The sequence below is a fragment of the Rhinichthys klamathensis genome, unplaced genomic scaffold (genome assembly GCF_029890125.1).
Source record: "Rhinichthys klamathensis goyatoka isolate OS25496 unplaced genomic scaffold, OSU_Roscu_1.1 h1tg000184l_1, whole genome shotgun sequence".
Taxonomy (NCBI): domain Eukaryota; kingdom Metazoa; phylum Chordata; class Actinopteri; order Cypriniformes; family Leuciscidae; genus Rhinichthys; species Rhinichthys klamathensis.
The window spans coordinates 124,792-145,914 of NW_026606712.1; the positions used below are offsets into that span (position 1 = coordinate 124,792).

The 21,123-nt window shown below is 39.6% G+C and overlaps 1 protein-coding gene across 3 annotated transcripts in view; it reads right to left on the reverse strand.

Moving 5' to 3' along the window:
- Positions 1–3,143: 3,143 nt before the first annotated feature.
- arhgap23a (Rho GTPase activating protein 23a) overlaps positions 3,144–21,123 on the reverse strand; it is a 76,930-nt gene continuing 58,950 nt past the window's right edge. For all 3 annotated transcript variants that reach the window (XM_056261597.1, XM_056261596.1, XM_056261595.1), the window contains exons 7-23: positions 18,953–20,657; positions 13,777–13,935; positions 13,159–13,270; positions 12,740–12,779; positions 11,106–11,243; positions 10,574–10,882; positions 10,088–10,149; positions 9,792–9,990; positions 9,543–9,695; positions 9,291–9,369; positions 9,062–9,135; positions 8,455–8,544; positions 8,016–8,141; positions 7,890–7,931; positions 7,648–7,741; positions 5,494–5,525; positions 3,144–5,062 (exon numbers count right to left, since the gene is read on the reverse strand). In XM_056261597.1, coding sequence (XP_056117572.1) covers positions 3,662–5,062; positions 5,494–5,525; positions 7,648–7,741; positions 7,890–7,931; positions 8,016–8,141; positions 8,455–8,544; positions 9,062–9,135; positions 9,291–9,369; positions 9,543–9,695; positions 9,792–9,990; positions 10,088–10,149; positions 10,574–10,882; positions 11,106–11,243; positions 12,740–12,779; positions 13,159–13,270; positions 13,777–13,935; positions 18,953–20,657 — 4,815 coding nt within the window. In that variant the 3' untranslated portion in view covers positions 3,144–3,661. The remainder of the gene's footprint in view (positions 5,063–5,493; positions 5,526–7,647; positions 7,742–7,889; positions 7,932–8,015; positions 8,142–8,454; positions 8,545–9,061; positions 9,136–9,290; positions 9,370–9,542; positions 9,696–9,791; positions 9,991–10,087; positions 10,150–10,573; positions 10,883–11,105; positions 11,244–12,739; positions 12,780–13,158; positions 13,271–13,776; positions 13,936–18,952; positions 20,658–21,123) is intronic.

Sequence of the window (21,123 nt, forward strand, 5' to 3'; positions counted from 1 at the left end):
TATAACATGAGGTTGAATGAACTTCACAAAGACCCTTCCTTAGACTCCACCTCTTGTGTTTAATCAGAGTTCAATTTTTTTGTCCTTTATTCAGAGTTAAAAGTACATGAGCTGCTGTGTGAGATTTAGGCTACTGACAGCTCACACACCGTGATAAATGCTGCCATCTGCTGACATACTAATGCAATGACCTGAAATAAAATAAATTAAAATGAGATCAAATAAAACAGGATAAAATATATGAGTAATAATAATAATAAAAAAGTAATCCTATGGGGTAGTGACTGTATTTTTTGTATTAGTTTTTTTTTCTTTCACGCTAAACCTGTTAAACAGTTTCATTGAACACACTGACCTGTATACAGGTTTTACAGGTCCCTCTAAAATGCTGTAAACACACACTGGTTTCCATGTTTTATGGGGACTTCCCATTGATGTAATGTTTTTTACAAAGTGTATATTATATCCCCTAACCCTCATCACAGAAATATTCTACATTTTTACATTTTCAAAAAACTAATTAGTATGATTTATAAAGTTTTAAATGTGTAAACAAATTTACACACACACACACACACACACACGTGGAAGCTCTGTCATTAAATAATTGACATTGTATAATAAAACATCAGTACCAAGGTCAAAGACATCTGAAATGGCAACTGTGTATCAGACCTCTTATTATTGATTAGTAGATATGAAAATAATAATAATCACACGTGTAAATAATTGAGAACTACTGTCAGAAACTCATGTGGTGTGTGTACAAGTACAAACATGACACAAGACAAAGGACAAAACCCAAATGAAATAAGCTCTGCAATAAGAATTTATTATAGCTTGTGACAGACACTCTTTGCAGGTTAGATCTCTGTTCTTTTCATTGAGGTGAATAGATTTCTGCATAGTATTTGTAAGTCACAGAGAAAGGCCATTAACAGGGAAAACAGTCTAGTGGAGTTAAAACAGGTACACCCCAAGATTTCCAAATAAAAGTACATATTATATTCATACAAAATTTATGTATAATATATACTGTGTATAAAACAAACAAACAAAAAATATTAAGGAAAACATTTCAAGTAACATCTTGAAAGAAATGACCGTGCACCTAAGTGCACTTTTGTAAACCATATAAAAACTAAAATAAAGAAAGAAAAACAAAAAAAGACAATATAATATATGTATATTTACAAGGTTAACTTAAGCAAGGCTTTGTACAAATGTTACAAAATCGTTTGACACACATACTCAAGCACATACTGTTTACACAGGAAATTTCAGACACACATACACACTCATTTGAAGTGATTTCACCAATGAGCCATTACTCAATGTAAAGGAATATGTGGGAAGGTGAACACACCACACGGCCTCTTATGGAACTTAATGTAGCGAGTTAATGGTTGAATTATGCACCTGTGCTGAGCTCAACGGCCTGTGTTAAAACTAGTAAAACTGTCAACACTGTTCCTGTTTGCTAACACTGTTTAACCAATACTGTACCGGCACGTTCGGAGAATTGGTTCGTCTGGAACTTGAGAACGACTCAAGAAAAGCACTTTCGAGTCGTGAGGGTCTTGGCATTACAGAGTGTTGTCATGTGACTGCCCAAGAAAACAGAGGAAGTGAAAAGAAGATGATGATGGAAAAAACTTTGGCAACACTGAAAAGCCCCTTTTGCCATGCAGCTGAAGTTGGTCAGAGAGAGAGAAAGAGTGATGTAAATTAGATTTGAGCGAGGGGTTTAAACAGTCTGAGTTTTATACTCGCATGGCAACCTAAAAGGCTGTTCACACGACAGCGATTTGCAGTGAAAAAATGACTGGATTCATCTTCATTAAGAATGATTTCAGGCAACGTAAGCGACTGTGACATTAATTGCTTATTTGGATAAAGAAGAGTTCATGTTTATGCAAATGAACAGTAATGTGAGGCAGCGACAGTGCATGGGAATACAGACCAGGCTAAAGACATTTTTTGGAGTTTAGTGTCGGATCCATTTCAATTCATGGAAATTCAGTTTTAGGTCAAATTAGCTACGCCCCACAGAAAGTTGATTTTGAATTGGAATGTAAACGGAACAATTCAAGGAAATTACAATTTATATAATTTTTTTATTTTTTTTAAAAAGTTCATGACATTCTGGGAAATGAAGTGTTTTTCCTTGGTCCATAAAATGAATCTTCATTTTTTGTAAAATTCAAAGAAGTATATAAAAATAAGCACGCATTTCTATAGGTGACATTTCAAATGAAGCAGAAGTTTGTCTTGATAACCTCCATTTCTTGTTACAAATGACAATTAGGGCGTTTTCACACCTGGCTCAATTGCATAGATATACACTAGATGTCGCCTTGGCTACGGCAGTTCATTGGATTAATGCGTCAATAGAGCCGCCATCATGTAACAGGGGAGCCCCTCCTCTTTAATGCATAAGCGTCAATTTAGGCAAAGGTCTAACGGAAATAAAATCACAATAAATCGTCATGAATGCGATTTTCTCGTTTTTTTTGTTTGTTTGTTCCAATGGTCAGACATGTATTTATCATTGAGTCCAGAGAAAGAAAAAAAAACATTCTTCCTAGTTCAGATTTCGTTCGTGTGAACATCCATACGCAGCACAAAAGTCAGAAAATCCATGAATTCGAAGTAGGCCTACAGGTGGAGATAGCAGCGTTTCCTAGCTACTTCCTATGACAAGACCCGTTCCAAGATGGCGGCAGTTTTGACGCATACTTAGAACCCCAAGGCGACATCTATATACCTATGGCTCAATTGGAGCATTTGCTTCGGAACCTGGCATGATTTCTCCCTTAGTTTCAGTTTGTTTATGCATATACCATGGTCTGTCTGAATACTCGATTCTGATTGGCTGGAAGGTGTGCAATAAAATCGTTTAATGCACATTTAGTTCCAATTCAGTTGAATCACCGTTCGCTGTTTTAAGCGCACACACATGTAAGTCCCTCTCACACAGAAAGGAGCACAGAAACTTATCAACGCAGCCCCGCGACTTTTAGTAATAGAATAGATTCGGTACGGAATCGCTACATTATATATTTCTCATTTTGAAGCAATTGTAAACTCACAGTTTCATTGTTAATAGAGAGAGACACTGAACAGACGCAGGTGCGCACCTCTTCATTTAAAAATGTCATTGTTCTTCTTCGAACCAGGTGTGACTTTCATAAACGTAAAAATATTCAATTGCATAAAAATGTTCTTTGTGAAAACGAACCAAGGGAGAAATGTAACATTGAACATCCCTGTTTCAGAAGCAAACAATTGACGGGTCTGTAAACCCCCTTATTGCAGTTTTATTTAAATTTCAGCTCATTTTAATTCCAATTTATTAAATTCGAATTTCAATTGGGCATCCTGTTTGCTACCTCAATTCAAATTCAATGCCAATTCAAAAACTGAACTGGAAGTTTAAAGAATGCTCAGTTCAATTCTGAATGGTTCTGAAACGATCACATCATTTGCCACCTGGTCCAGTTTGACACTGCAGTGAGTATGAACGTCTACCGACCAAAAGTACTCTACAATGATATTAATCGCTGTCAGTGTGAACTCATATCAAACATACGGAGGACGCAGCTACAACACAACACAAATCCAACTCTCTTGGTTCACTAGCCTGTACACACCATCACTGCTACAAGAAATCACGGAAACGCGAGGCAGGCAGGGCCCGACGTGCAATAGGGGCTTCAGTCTCTGAGCACTCTGGGTGGGACTCTCCAACGTCCAGCTTTTCAACAGGGGAGGGTGAAGTTAGCGGTTTGAGGGGTAGCGCCGGCGTTTTTTTTCCTGAACAATCTGTAGGGGAGACCACCACTGTGTGCCTCCTCCACGCACGTCTCTTTCTGCGCGTCTCAGGCGAGAGCTGCTTCCTCAGGCCGACGCTGCGCAGGTCATCCGCTGAGCCCATCAGCCGAGCCCGTACCTGATCCGCCAGGGAACCCTGCCCAGGGGACAACAAGCAGCTCTTACTTCCAAGACCGGCCAAGGATGTTGGCGTACACTCTTTTCTCACGCTAACCTCTTTGGAGGATTTGGCTTTTGGTGGAGGAGACGGAGAGGAATCAGGGATTTGATTTGCACCTGACTGGCGTTCTCCCTCCATGGCGGAGGAGCTTGACAGTTCTGACAGGTCCAACGAGGACGCTTTGGCTTTGTCTGACTTTAGCCGACGCCGTGCGAGGGTGTCGCACTGTATGAGGCGGTGGGAGTTAAAAGAGTTGCGGCTGTGGAGGCGCTGGGAGGCGGATGATGAGTGAGAGGAGGTTGAGGGAGTGGATGAACGTGCTGCGACATCGTTCGCTTGGTCTTCGGGGTTGGTAGTGATGTGGAGGGAAGGAGGAGGCGGAGCGAGGGTGGAGCCAGAGGGCGTCTGGGATTTGCAGTGCGCATAGAGGAAACTGCGTGGCGCGGTCGGTTCGGGTGAGGCGTGTGAGTTTTGATCGGAACGGGTCGGTTTTTCCGGCCTCTCTTGGGTGAGGGAGCGCGAGGCGAATCCGCTTTCGTTGTCGGTTTCACTCACCAGTTCACTGTGCTCATCATCTGCATCATCGCCCCGCCCCTCTGATGCTAAGCTCCGCCCCAGAGTGGACAGAGTAGAGTAGCCCGAAACAATAGACCGCGCATCATCTCCTCGCCAGCTGCGACCTTTCACTTCAGACCTTTGCTCCTCCTCCTCGCTCAGCAGCACAGCTGGTGGCGCTTCCTCTGTCGAGGAAATGCTGGGAACTACTTCCTCTTTCTGTTCCTGTGCCTTCTGTCTCTCACCCTCCTCTTCCTCATCTTCCTCCTCCTCTTCTTCATCTTCCTCTCCCTCCGCTCGAGGAGCGCAGAAGGATGCCACCCGCCCCATCTCTTGCAAATCGTCTTTTTCGGAGACACAGGATTTAATGGGTTCGTGCTCAGAATCGTCGTCTGTGCTGCTGCCGACGAGACGGCCGTTATGCCGTTTCCGGCGCTTTCGGGTCACAGCCGACATAATCGATAACGTCAGGATATCCTTGGCAGTAAAGTCACGTTTGGATCCCCACGACCCCTAAGTTTGAAATATTATACAATTAAAATTTCGAAATACATTTTTATTAATAGATATTAAATGCATGTATTTATTATTAAATATGTATTTAAAAAGATAAAAGAAAAACATTCATATTTAAATTAAAACTGAATAAATAAAAATATATATAATTCATTTTAAATATTAAAACAATAAAAAACTAATATTAAATTAAGAGGGAAAGTATATATTATAATAAATCAAATAAATATTAAACTATATTAAATCTAGAAAGCAAAATTAAATATGACTATTTTATTAGTAATAAATTATGATTTAAAGTAAAAAAAAATTGCAGAAATGTATTACTAATTTCTAGCATCCAAATGCATAGAAAAACACATTCAAATACCTACATTATACTCTTAAAACAGAACAAACATAGGAAATAGCCTTTGGTCAATACTGACCTTAGATTTTGCAGAATCACTGTTGGTTGAGTCTGGTCAGTTAAAAACAGAGAGAGATAGGGAAAGAGATTGTGAGAAGAAGTTAGTGAAAATAACAAACATTTTGGCACCATGTTAAATATATGCTGTTTTAATGAGAGGCACAGAGGAGAAGTGAACTTTTGTGGTTGTCAGTAAGTTAACTTAAAGGGATAGTTCACCCAACAATGAAAATTGTCTTCATTCACTCACCCTCGTGTTTCAAACCTGTCTGAGTTTCTTTCTTCTGCTGAACACAAAAGAAGATATTTTGAAGAATTTCAGTAACCAAACAGTTGATGGACCCCATTGGTTTCCATAGCATAAAAAAAAAATACTATGGAGGTCAATGGGGCCCATCAACTGTTTGGTTACTGAAATTCTTCAAAATATCTTTGTGTTCAGCAGAAGAAAGAAATTCATACAGGTTTGGAACAACTTGAGGGTGAGTATATGATGACAGAAATATATTTTTTTGGGGTGAATGATCCCTTTAATACATTATTAAACAAGACCTATAGCAGCCTCTGTGTCTGTCAATCATTAAGCATTACCCCCATAAACAGTGATTGTGAGACGGTGTTCACACAAGATACACTATAAGCAACATCTGTGTAACAAACGACCAGCCATTGATTGTCAGTTAATGTTCCAATGTGAACAGGGTCATAGAAGAAGTGAAGGAGCCCATATATGCAGCAGCCAGTGGTAAAAATTAAGCACACACTGATGACATCACGGCACATACTGATGACATCACCCATGAAAGAAGCTATGGGAGAGGCAAGGGTAGAAACTGTAATTGTCAGAGGGGGAGAAGGACAAACCGAACACAATTTTGCCACAACACACAGGCCCCGTTTACCTGGCATGGGTGTCACTTTGTATCAAAAGTCACAACTGTGAAGCCTTTGCTCTTCAATAATTTGCAAAAATAATTTTACATGATAATTACTTTTGTGATACAAACCACTACCATTCAAAAGTCTTTATAAAAGAAATAAAAAAATGTATTTAACAATGGCATATTAAGTGGCAAAACTGATTAAAGTGACAGATTTAAGCAGCACAACTGTTTTCAGCATTGATGATAGTAATAAATGTTTCTTGAGCAGCACATCATGTGACACTTGAGCACAAGGATCATGTGACACTGAAGACTGGAGTAATGATGCTGAAAATTCAGCTTTGCATCACAGGAATAAATTACATTTGAAAATATATTCAAACAGAAAAGGTACTTACAAACTGTAATAATATTTCACAATATTACTGTTTTTACAGTATTTTGATCAGATAAATGCAGCCTTGGTGAGCATAAGAGACTTATTTTAAAAACAATCAATCAAAAATTGTTATAAATACTAGTCAATATATTATAGTATATATTTAGCAGTATCTGCTCATTTAAAAGTCAAAACTGAAATATAACCTATAACATTTTGACTAGAAATGTCCAAAATCATTTTAAAAACAATTTATATAGCACACAGAGTTGCTATTTTTAACTTGGACCCATACTATCATGCTAAAAAATGCAAAATATTAGATACACCCCTTCTAAGCTATTTCTGAATGTGGTTGGTTTGAATGAGGATAAACTAGCTTTTGTAAAAAACAAAACATGGAATCCTGTTTACAGCTGAATTTAGCACTTCAAAGTAACACAGATGTTAATACCAGGTATAAACGGGGCCCATAAGCACCTTCATCGCTTGATACAAACATGAATGTTCCCACTTGTGCATATAGGCATTAAATACACACTCCTGAACACACACACAAACACAAAGAGAGAGAGAGAGAGCATGGCAGGGGAAACCCATCCTACCGCAGTGGCTGTTCCACAGGCTCAGCTAAGAAAGGAATGCAGAAATGTACAGAGAAAGACAGCAGAAAGTGAATATAATGAAAAAGATTCTTTAAAAACCAAAACTTAGAAGTGTAGAGCATTCAACATGCAGGAAAACAGAAACATGTTTGACCTGCTGTCTATTATTCTGTCACATGTCCAAAAGACAGATGAATCCATTCACGTGCAGATGAAAGTATGTATCTAGTGTTAGTCATCTGAGGTGGAATATGACTGCTAGCCAATGGCAGTTAGTCAGGAGACTACAGGTTAAGCTGTCTCACCTGACGCCTCCCCTAGCAGGCCTGTCCGGCCAATGTTAGAGAGGAGGTGATCTATGTTTGGGGCGGGCTGAACATCCTCCGTGTCCACAGGTGTCTGAGGGGCGACATTCAAATATTTAGTCAAAACACATGAAAAACTGTCACATTTTCTTTTAAAATGCTTAGTTTAGTCATATACAATAGATGACTTGATGATTCATAAATGATTTTTATAAATCTCAATAAATATAAAGAAAACAAACCTTTTCATCCTTTTCGTGTTCTTCAACGAAAAACCAGACATACTGCGTAGAGAGCAAGAAAATCATTGTTTAAAATAATTAAAATGGAGGCTATCTGTAAACTCAGTGGTGTGTTTTGTGCCTCACATGCTGAATGAGTGTCTCGACAATTTTGTAGCGGTCAGGCATGTGGGTGACCATGTCTGTCATGTTGTCCTCTGAGGTCCGGACAAGAGTGGGGCCAAACACCAGCGCCAAATTACGTGGCTCCATCTGCACAAGTGCACCGTAAGACTCAACTACCATAAACAAGCATGCTACTGTATGCAGTTTAAATGAGCTGCTCTGCTGCGTCTTTAATGGGAAATTTCTGAAGCATTATGAGATGAGAAAATAACAAGAAAAAAATACACAGAGCAATCTGAACCTGACTTTTTTATTACTCTCAAATTTGAACCCAACTTAAATCTGAATAAAAATGTGAAAATTAATAACTGTGTTGTTCAAATATGCATTGTAATTTATGGTAACACTGTTATTTAAAATACTGAAATATCTGAATAACAGAAAATCAAGTATTGCTCACCTTGTTCTTCTCAGAGTGGTCTGCCACGGTCTTTAGGTGTCCAATTAGAAATTTTAGAGTGTGGAAGTAATAATCTGGCAGATCACGGATCTGCAGGAAGAAATGGAAAAGGGCAAAAGAAAAACTAAATCAAGGAGAATACTACATAAATGCTAAATGTTGCACATACACTACCATTCAAAAGTTTGAGGTAAGACATTATTTAATTCTATTTAGAAAGGACAAATTAATTTGATCAAAAGTGACTGTAAAGACATCTATAATGTTAAAAAACATTCATACTTCAAATAAAATGCTGGTCTTTTGAACATTCTATTCCTCAATGAAAAAAAATACACAGCACAACTTTTTTTTAACATTGAAAGTCCAGCTTTGCCATCCCAGGAATAAATAACATATACATATTATTAAAATATAAAGCAGTTATTAAAATATATGTCTCTTAATGTTTCTTGAGCATCAAATCATCATATTAGAATGATTTCTGAAGGATCATGTGACACTGAAGACTGGAGTAATGATGCTTTGGCATCACAGGAATAAATTATGGTTTAAGCTTGTATCAGAATGTGGGGTTTAAACAAATATGCTGAAAACACATTCATACCAGTTTCTTCATTGTCCTTAACCTATCACTGGCACTCTCCATCCGATTGGCCTCAATAAAGTCATTGTATTTGTCTTCAATGGTATAGAGAGAGAATGAGAAATAGAGGAAGAAAGAAAATGTAACTACATGACATTTTATACACCTTTTTAAAAGTTTTCCAGTAATTTGATTGATTTAAGCACACAAAAGCACACTAAAATCGCAGTTAGCATGCTCATAATCTCACCATCAGTGAAGAGGGGTTCTGGGAGTTTACGGAAGAAGGACTTCAGCAGGCTGCTGACCACATTCAGGTCCTGCCATCTCTGTACAGGAGGAAAAAGTGAAAGTAGTTGTTGTTGAAGTTCTCAGTATATGAGGAAGCCACCGCTTAAACATGGGAAGTGAATACAACTAGTATGTTGCCTCAGTCTCAAAGAGCCAGAGGCGGTTTAACAATTATGGTGTCTCTGACCGAGATCGTGTATAAACATCTCACCTCCTCAGCGATGTTGATGTCTACTCCTTTGTTGAGCTGCTCCTGTAGACAGGACACTACTGCATTGTTTCCCGGGACTCTGTAGATCCCCGTATACTCCAGACCCATTTCCTCCACCAGCCCGCAGCAGACCTCCACAATCTGGGGGATGAACTTCACAGACAAAAACACATACACATTAAAGCATACTAACATAAAGTAACCAGTAAGCATTAGAAACACATTCAGCACACTGCAAAAAGCACACACCTTGTTTTTGGTAGCAGGCTGGCAGTCCTCTAGACGGACCCCAAAGGCTTTAGGGCCTGCCTTCTTAGCCTTCTTCATTATATTTATGCCCCAAGGAGATTTAGGGGGGCTGCTCTCATCTTTGGCCTCGTGTTTTGGGGAACGTGGAAATGCCATTCGATGCACTCTGGGTGAGGAGTCTGGTTTATTACCCGTTGGACTAAAGGAGGGAACCAAGACGAAGAGGATCGTTTTGACTTTGGAATAGTAAAATGTAAAAAATGTGTTCAAAATGTGACAATGGTCTCCAATCTCACCTTTGCTTCCTGTAGTCATTAAGTTTCTTACTTATGAGAGCCTGTCCTGGGAAACCCAGTTCCTACAGACAAACATGACAAAGGAGCATTTCAATTTCATTGAAAAATAATACCATTGGTTGAGCTAATGTTGCCATGTTGGACTGTGCAAACCACAAAGCCACAGTCGGGGAAATCAACCAACAAACGGTGTTATTAAACTAAAATAAAAAAAACATAATTGGAAAGACTTCATGATTCAAAATAAATCAAATAAAATGTATGTGTTATGACCATATGCACATTTATTAGCACACCAGCAGTGCAGCAGTAAGAGAGGAAGCAGATCTCAAACACAAACATCATGTCAACATGCACTGGTTCCTATACTGGCAATGACAACCTCAAAAACCAGTGGCATTCGTCTGAACAAACCCAGAAACAAATTTAATCTTGCCATTTCACTCTGTTTAAGGCCTCTATGTAACATCATTATCGCACTCTCACCTCATTGTCAGTCTTGCTGCTCTCTCTGATGACTCTGATCCACTCCAGCATGTCCTCTCTGTCCTCCGCCTGTAGCAGGTATTCACAGAAGTCCTGCGTGGACAACCTCAGCGCGTGCTTGCGCTTGGTTTCGCTGTACGCTATGTCCACAAGGCAGCCCCGGATGCCGATTGGCTGCTCATCGTCGACCCCGCCTCCCAGCGCCGCCCCTTTGAGAACTGCCTCTCGCTTGTCTTTGTAGAGGAACAGGGAATGGGACCGAAGCACGGAGAACACCCGCCTCCAAGGCCAGATGGCACTACCCACCTTCTGTAAGAGAGAGAGAGAAAAGACAAATCTCATCCATCAGATCATACAGGTACTGTAACTAATTAGTCATTTAGCAGCAGACACTCTTATCCGAAGCAACTTATAGCATGTCGAGTTTGAACCAAAAACCTTCTGGTTGCCAGCCCACATCTTTATCTAAACCACTAATAACTGCTCTCCCGGATTATAAACTAACCCTAATCCCGCGGTGTCTTTCTCTTACCTTGCCCTTCTCAGTGTGGATCTGTTTGAAGTGGAGCCATCCTTCCCTCTTCACGTCACTGTAGCTGATGCTGCCCAGCTCCGAGGTAGAGTGTCGTTTAGAGCGAGCCTCTTCAGCAGCACCCAGACTGTCTAGAGACTAAACCATGACACAGGACAGAGATACACACAAATGTGACACTGACATGGAACTACAGTATACAAAGAACCAGAATACAGGAAGAGAACATTTAAAGCTGTAGACATTTTAAATGTTTTTTTTTTTTAGGTCAATTTGAAACAAAAAAGAGCCTTTTTTTATTTTTTAATGCATGTCCTTAATCTTGTTGTGATTGATTAATCTGTGCATGCATGCTATTACAAAGAAATAATTTGTCTTTGTAAATTTAATTAAAAAAACAAAAAACCCGATTAAATATATTTATTTAATACTAAGTATAGTACAAATCCATTAACATATATTTACTGACATATCACTTGAGACTTACTGATATGAAATAATAATTAAACTTGATTTGGAGTACTTCTTTATTGCACAATGCACATTGCTTAATATTAAGCCTAAAATGTGTTTAATATAATTATTAATAAGGGTTGTATGATCTCTCTATAATATCAGTCTTTAAAATGCAAGATATTTAAAGTGTACCGAAAGTATTCTTGCAATAGTTCCATTTTAGCACAATCAAATATACTTAAGTATATCTTTAGTTGGACCTCTGCACTATTTCTGGATAACTAAAGTGCATTAAGAACTAAATTAGTTGTTCCAATTCCCTACAATTGCAGGGTATTTATATTAAGTACATAAATAATATGTAAATGTTTTTGTAGTATACATTTACATTTATGCATTTGGCAGACGCTTTTATCCAAAGCGACTTACATTGCATTTCAAGGTACACATTTACATTCTTATCAATTCTTTCTTTCCCTGGGAATCGAACCCATGACATTGGTGTTGCAAGCGCCAACGCTCTACTTTTTTTGCGCTCCAGGAAAGCTTAAAGTACACTTAGCATAAAATAAATGTATTTCAAATAATTTTTTTTGGTACATTTTATTTTCACTAGGTTTGCTTTTCCTCTAAAAATACCTTTTCTGTTTCGCTGATGTCACTTAAGTAAATGTTAAATAATAATGTAGAATATACGTAGATATATAATATAGAATATAGATAACTATCTAGGCATCACTTTAATAGATAATATCATAAAAATAGATATCACAGAGATGTATAAACTGCTACTATATTGTGGATATAACATTATAACGTGACTGGTGTTGTTTTTGTTAACTAAAACTTGAGCTATTAAAATAATTTTCATTAATTGAAATAAGGCTAAAATAATATTATATATATATATATATATATATATATATATGTATAACTTAAACTAAAATTAAAATTAAAACATTCAAATAAAAGTAAAAGCTAATGCGAAATATTAACAAAAACAATAATATATACATAATACTAAAATAACACTGGTATTGACCAATCAGCATCCAGGAGCAAAACTAGCTGATCTAGAATCAGAAATATCACATTATGTAGATTTTAAACAACATTACAGAAGAAACTTTGGTTCATGCCATAGTGTATAACCTAGTTTATACTGTAGTTGCACTCACCCCTTCAATAAAAAAGCTCTTGACTCTTTTTGGAAGCCTCCTGTTGAAAGAGCACAATAAGAGTGTGTTTAAAAGTAAAAGAAACACACAAAAAAAACATCCTTACTGAGGTGGGAATAGTATTTTTTGCCAAATTTACACTGTAAAGGTGGCACAGAAGCACTTGTGCACAGTGTCTTTACACAGGCTGTTTCATGCTGATCTGAGGTGGCAGAAATGCATTTACACAGCAATTTTAATAGTACACTTTTATACTAGGAGCTAAAGTGTGTCAGAGTAGACATAATTTAATCTGGCTTTTATGCAGCATTACATCTTTACACAGAATTTTAAGCAGGCACAGAGCAGCCTTAAAACACCTGTGCAAAGATACCTTGAATATATTTATATAATACAAATAGTAAAGTCCCAAAACTTACGAGAAGACACGCCCCTCTTCTCTATAAACATTAAGCCCCTCATCACATGACTTGGAGCGTTCAGTGGTGATGGCCAGCAGGTAAGAAGAACGACGATTAGACTTGGCATCACCTGCTCATGGAGAGAGAGAGAGAGAGAGAGAGAGAGAGAGAGAGAGAGAGAGAGAGAGAGAGAGAGAGAGAGAGAGAGAGAGAGAGAGAGAGAGAGATCCATTCATTACAAACAGTGAAAATGTCAAACACTGTTATACAGGAGAAGAGAGAGAGTTGATGAAGGACAGTTAGTGTGGAGTTGGGTAGGACACAGGAAGTAATCAGATTAGGAGGTGGGAAGGAGCAGATCTTCATCACAGTCTCAGTAAAATGCGGTGAACACAATGTACGGGCATTACCGAACGATCATGTGGACTTTTGCAGTATGCAGTACGGCATGCACACATACATTTGACTTATTTGTGCAGTGTGACTACGCATGCAGTAGGGGGAGCTCTACGGCGATCACATGCAGCTTCTGAATGTAAACATAACATTTTTGGTGCCATTTTTCGTGTACAGTTCCAGGCATTGGTTTGATCATTTAGTAGTAACAGTGTTTCTCGTTCTCTCTGGATCACTCACTGCTGCCGTGGGAGAAAAGGCGGTTGAGGGGAAAGGTGAAGGTTGGGGAGGCGGGGCTTGTGGCCACAGGAGGGGCAGAGTTTATACCGCCACTGGACACGACGGAGGAGGCGGGGACATGACGTGCCCGCAGATCTGCACTTGGACTGGTCGGCTCATCTGTGGGAGGAGTGGAATGGAGGAAAGGAGAGGAGAAGGGGAAGGAAGGAAAAAAGGAAAGACGGAAGACAAGAATAAAAGAAAGTTATATTGGTAAAAGGAAAAAGATTGAAACAAGGCAAACCAAAAAAATGACAAAGGAAGAAAAGGTTAGAGGGGAAGCAAAATGGTGTTGCACAGTTAATTTAAATATATTCGGATAACACAATAGACCAAAACACAAGAGACTCTTCCTCTCTTTACGTATAGATCACACAATAGTAGAAAACTGAATTTGCAAACACTCAATTTACTGCACAACCTAATGAGAGGTTTGATTTACACACTCATACGCAACAATGAACAAATAATAATACAGAGAGAAGAAGGTAAGGAGAAGCTATAGTACGTACTGCATCTGTCTGTACCCACTGGTCATGTGCTAAATTAAAAACATTAAAGTATGTGATACATGACAAACTGAATGGCGATGAGAGCTAAAATAAGAAAAAGAATGAATAATCAAACAGCATTTTGTACCTGACTCGTAGCCCTCCATGAAATGTGCTTAATGTGGAAATGAGATGTAAAAGTCCTCTTTGTATTAGCACATGGTTTCAGTTCTTGCTTAGTGCTCAGTGTTGTATGTGACTGATGGGAAGTGGTTGGTTGTTGCAGGTATGCTTTTATAACAAACTATTCGGAGAAAAACATTATGCTAATTTAAGCTAACACATTAAGAGATACATCTTGTCAACGTCTTTTCCCCCCCTCAAAATCACACATAACCATGTGTAAGATAAGTGGCACCTTAAATGAATTCTTTGGAAAACCCTCTGTTTTCAAGGCATGTGCTTGCTGTGTCAGGTTTTTCTGGCCCTGCAGGGGCAACATGATCACATCAAAAACACAATTTGGCAGAACATTTGTATGTCAGTGACTAAAGAGATACTGTCAACTGGCAAACCACCTGCAACAACACCAATCCACACCATCAGGTGGCAGCAGCGCACAAGCACCACTGAACAACAGGGTTTCTAAGCAAGAAGTCAAGGTTTGGTTGGATAGCATGGTCCTATTGGCACCTGGGCACAAGTAATTTGATCAGATTTTGGCTACAGGACTAGATCAAATCTTCAAAATGGGCTGTTTAAAGAAGGGAAAAAAGGATTCTGAAATGAATCATGTAATCCAGTGTTGGTTTTGATCTGGAATAAGCCTTATATCATATGTTATATGTTATATCAAAATTTGGATATTTGGATAGCTTTGATCCAAAAATAAATAAAATAAAAGACAGGATTATCCTGATCCTTTTAAACAGCAGGGCCCTGCAGGTAGATCTGGCTACACCATCTGAGCATCGTTCTCAATTGACAATCATTCAATAGTAGTAAAAGTAAAGGTGTTATTGTGGTGTCATCGGCCAATCAGTGTTATCGTGATGTCATTTCCTTGCTTAATTAATCACATGACATTTAGCTCAGGTGACTAAATCAATAAAACATAAAACCTGGTTGAGGGGGTGGAGATGAAACAGAATGCTTTCTCCAGGTATAATATAGATCTTCTTGTTTCTGAAAGCTGTCATAATATAGTGTGACTATCTTTATCTCATGTCATCCATCTCTTCTGACTCCGTATGAATCCACTCCTTTCCTTCTTATTCATCAATCACATTCATCAATTTATCACTTTAACACTGATTACATCACAAAAACATCAACAGACCTGCAATGAAATGTCTTCTTAAATCAAGTGAATCCTTCTTTTAATTCTCTGAAGTTTTCTACTGTTTCTCTCACTCGCACTAGAAAGGGAGCAGGGGCGGAAACATTCCCAATCTAGGATGTGGAATCTGGACTGTGCTTGTTTTCCAGCCACTGGCAGAAATAGCTGCTCTGTGGGTTTAACAAAGGCCCTCATTACTGAAGCCCGAGTATGAGCATGCACACACACACACACACACACCATAGAGTCTACTTCATGGACATACAGTACAACACTTGCACGTACAGAGTCCATCCGTACTGCTTCAACATCAGTCACATGCAACTGTCGTATTCTGAGGTTCAGATGAGATGCTGTAAATAACCCAACTCATCAGAAGTATGAGTACCTCCAATGGGCTCTCACTGGCCAAGATATGCATTCTACAGACATATCCACAAAACCAAAGAGTGAAGAACACAAATACTAACATGGTGAGGTTTCCTTTTATAGTGTCACCAATCAAAATGAAACCAGGCCTGACAACACTGTGAGGGATTTCTCCCAAAAAAAAAAGTATTTGGCTTTTAGGGAGACTGGCGAGTTAGCTTATAGCATAGCATGTTAGTGTGTGAATGGTTGGTGGAGTGAAGACTCCTCCCCTTTTTATTGGAGACACAATGACCACATTGAGGGCAGAAAGAGCTGAGTGTGTCGATTGTGTCCAGTAATATCTGAATGTGAGAGAGTGTGTATGTGTGTGTCCTTCACCCCTAACCCCAAAACCTCTGCTCCCTGCCACTCTTCCTTCTGCCATTCTCAGTTAATCACACAATTGTAAAAAGTACAAGTCTTATGCAACAAAGCAAAAGGTATACACTAGGTCTAACAACTACATTCACTCCAAAACAATTCAAACTTTCCTCATTTCTCAGAAAAAATATTGGATACCTGAACGAACTGATCCTTCACTAAGCTTTGCCTGCCTCGGTTACTGTGACCAGCTTTACAGAACCTCCAATGGGAATGAACTGGAGATTTCCATGAACAGTATAAGTTTTAGTAAAATGTGTTCATACAAATTGATGGAGTATTATTCTTATATGGGCTGGAATGAATAATGATATTACAAAGCCAATGTTTTTTCTTTAAAGAAAATAGTATATTTAGCTGTGTTATTTTTATGCAATGTTAAATAAGCTATGCAATAACCAGGGTTATTATAGTTTACTGAAATTATGAAAAACACTTAAAAAAGTTAACTGAAGTAACGTCAAATCTAAAAAAAAAACCCATAAAGCTTATTTTATTCCAGCTACATTTCTCATTTTCATTTAATTTAACTCAAACTGAAATAAAAAATGAATAAAATCTATAGACATATTTACAAAAAACTAATAAAAAAACTGACAAAATTACTAAAACTTTAAAACTGAAAATATAAACCCATGAATTCAAAATTAATTCACAAGATTAATAAAAATGACAAAAATCTTCTTAATTTTAAATTGGTGCTGAAAATGCAGACATGGCGTGAATAGGCTTTTAGTTTGTTGCATGTGCTGTAATTCATTATTATATGGCCATACGCAATGAATACCATATGACTCCAAACATCCAATTACACCAACACAATAATGTAGTTTCAGAACTATTCACCCCAAATCAATAAAGAGAAGGTCTAGTACAAACAACTCCACTGACATAGCAGGTAGAGCAAGACGGTTTGCTGAATGTCTGTTGTGTTTTTATCAGTATGCTGTAACATGTCCCAGCTTGCGGGCATTTCTGTTAGTTTCAGTTTGTTATGCCTCTCTGCGTTCATCAATCTCTAAAACAGGACCTGGGACACAACCCCTTGCTCCCATCATAAATATGTAGTTACATTCTTGCAATAATCCTAAATATACACAAACACAGTGTAGGCTAAGGAAGATCATAAAAACAAATGTAATCAAACTGAAGGCTCTAACTCTGTGCGAGGGGCATGTTGTGCTGTACAGGTGTGCAATAGCAGGAACGTGCTTCTTTTCTGTGCTAAATGCTAAAGGTGGGGCACTTTTATGCAAAGCACAGTGGTTACAGGCTTAACCTTCCTCAGGAATGAAAGCACTGCACTAACAACAGCTTATGCAATCAACAGACAACAGATCATAAAATATGTCCAGCAGTGAAATGACAGAACAATTAGAAAATCACTAAGAAATAGCCCTAAAATGAATTGGTTTTGTTCTAATGCTGCCATTACAACTTCTAATGCAATGTTAAAGGAAAGCAAATGACCAAATGAAAGCTTTTAAGGAAACTGCTAAATCAATAGCACTCCACTTGAATCCAGCTGTGCTATAAACATATAATTAGAGGAAACAGAGATTCATAGGCAACCATATAACTGTGTAGCACATTTAACAGTAAGAGTTTTGGTGTCTACATGTCCATCACAGTTTGTTTTGAATATTTTGCATTCAACCATCCATTTTGTTTCAGATTTCCTCTTGCACTATGGTTTGGTAATAAAGGCAAGCAGAGACAAGATCACTTTGAGCAACAGGCCAGATCGAACATACAAACTACAGACACAGAAATCTGCTGTTTTCAAATCAAACTAATCATAATTACTATAACATTAACCCTAACTTAACACTTACCTAACCTTTAAAAGAAAACTTGAGACATTATTTACTTGATGAGCCTTTTCCCTAATTGAAGGTGTGTCTTTAATTTGGTTTTGTAGGATTTAGCTAACATCTGGGGTTATCAAATCCTTAAGCTTCATAGTGTTCCCACCACCGTTATGGGTTCATTTCCCAGAGTCAATTTGGATAGAAGCGTCGAACAAATGCATAGAACTGTAGAAACGGGATGGAATTGGGTGAGGCACTGGAAAAGTGGAAATAGAAGAAGAGGAAGAAAGAAAAATAGGACTAATTTAAATCCAGTAAGTCTGATTCAGCCACAGACAACTAATATTGTCGGGCTGACCATGGGAGATTCCAGCCTTACCTAATGCATAGACATGCACATTGATTCACCAGACATAGGAAATGAAGGGTAAGACCAGTGGGGTTGCGAGTTATTAAAACAAGTAGTTAGTCATTCTCTAACATTCCCATCAGTCTATTTTAATGGTGTCTGGATAGTTAATCCGTTTCCTTATAACAACCAATAACAACAATGTGCAGGATAGAGTGAGCAAATGATGGGAACAGATAAACCGAGAACCGGACGGAACAAGTTTGTATATGTGTTTTCTGCAGCAAAGACAAGAATATACGAGATGAAATGGAGATCATGACAGCAAAGAAGCCATTGAGCAGTAGGGACTTACCTATAAAAGGAATCGACGCGAGGGAGTCATCATCTATGGATAGTGGTGGCAGGTTTCCATTCGTGCGGCGATGAGAAATAGCACTTTCTGCTTTGGCAGGGGACTCCGTAGGGTCAGAGGTAAAGAGTAGAGGGTCACTGGAGTCAAGTGCTATGGCGTAATGTGGATGTCGATGGGTGTTCACACCCCTGCGGCCAGTGGGTGGTTTCTGCCTCAGAACTACTTCCTGTGTCTGGGCTTCACCTGTTGGTTCCCCTGCCCCTCTGTCATGATTAGTGGGTCGGTAAGTTCTGTCTTGTCCTTCAGGGGGTGTGGGAATAGCAGTTGTAGAGGAGGTGGTTGGTGGGGCTGGGGAAGAAGCGGCCGAGGGTGGAAGCCCCTCTGGGGGACTGGTTTTGGGTGTAGGAGTCCAGAGGCGTGGACCTGTATAAGAGGGGTCTCTAAATGAGTGGGCCTGCTGCAGGATACGGCCAGTCTTGCGGTTGAAAGAGGGGCTGTAGCTACGGTAGCCAATCGGCTCCTCATCTAGACTCTGGCAAGAAGGCAAACGTCTTGCCTGTGGAGCTGCCTGCTGAGGTTGTGGAGTCTGAGATGAGTATTGGTATGCTGTATGTGTGAGGTTTTGATGCTGAGGTGTGTGTTGATGGTGTTGGGGTGTGTGGTGTTGTGTTTGGTGGGACTGTTTTTGTTGGTGTGACTCTGCGTGTTGCCCACAATGTCCACCACGTCTCGGATATCCTTCAGTTCTGTTTGGGGGCTGCTGGACCCAAGTGGATCTTTCAACTCGTGGTGAGAGAATCCCCACAGCTCTGTCGAGAGTTTCCAGTGAACGTCCCGAGTGTCCGTACCGGGTTGCTAGAAGGTTTTCGGAGGAATTGCGCCCATAGCCCACCGCAGATGGGTGCTGTCCATATGCATGCTCGCCACGCCAGTCTCCTTGGTTCCAGTAGGGATCAGCGTACGCTGCAGAGCTCTGCTGAAGCAGTAGCAATGTGTCTTGTGATGCACTGTGGGGAAAGCCTGCTTGCTGCGACCGCCTGGCCCTACCAAGCTCACCCAGGCGGTCCTGTGAGAAACTCCTATGGCGTGGGAGCATGGAGCGAGAACTAGATCGCTCCCGTTCTCGCTCGCGGCCTGGTACCTGGCTGTAGTACCAGTTGGAAAGGGCTTGTTGGGTGTGTTCTTTGCGGCTGGATGGGGGTGTTGATGTTGGCTGAGAAGGGCTTCCCTTGCGGCCTCCAGTGTGCCCCATGGCAGTACCCACATTGTGGTTGGCAAAATGAGCATGATGCAATGGGCTCATAATTCCTCCCGAAGAGGAAGAAGATGAGTGTGAACGTCCTCTCATTTGTCCCCTGTCAGTCATTCCATACTGGATCTCCTCAGTTCGGTGTGCAGGGCTACTGTGACAAACACCTCCTGGCTCACAGTTCCTGCCCTCAGCTGCCCAGACAGCGTTGCTGGAAGTGACTGTCCGGTTGTCAAGGGGCGGAGAAGGACCAGAGGAAGAGCCGTGCCAGCGGCTCCAGTTGTCCAGCTGGTTTTGCCCCATGTATGAGGAAGCTGGGGCAGGGGAGGGGGAGTACCCCGCAGGAGGCTGGGATATTGTACGTGGAGGGTAGAGAACAGGGGGTGGTGGAGGAAGATTTTGGGCCTTTCCTGTATATGGATTGTTCCCTCTTAGGTAGGCATCATGGGAATATGCCTGAAAGAGAGAGATACAACTTATTTAATTCTAGAAGAACATAAAGGGGTGGCTGAAGTTAATGAGAGTGAGAAAGTCCTCAAGGGTCATAGGTGAAAAGTTTGTAGAAAAAAAGGGGTCATAGAGATTACATTTCTATGACAATGAGACACCATTACGATATACTGATCATGCGATTGTGTCATAATAGAGTTTCAGTGTAATACTAGCTTATACAACTTTTCAAACACCAACACAAACACACCTTAAAAACCAAACCTGGCTAATCTAAAAACATTTAGGTGACAGGGATGACTGCTAATAATATAATGATTTTAATAAACAGCTTTGGCAACTGTAACTTCAATGATCTGAAAAATCATCAGGAAACAAAAAACTGAAATGTATATTATATTCATTGAGAGATTCATGTGAGATTCACTACACTGCTAAAAAATCTTTTTTTCTTGTTTTTCCAGTAAAAAAA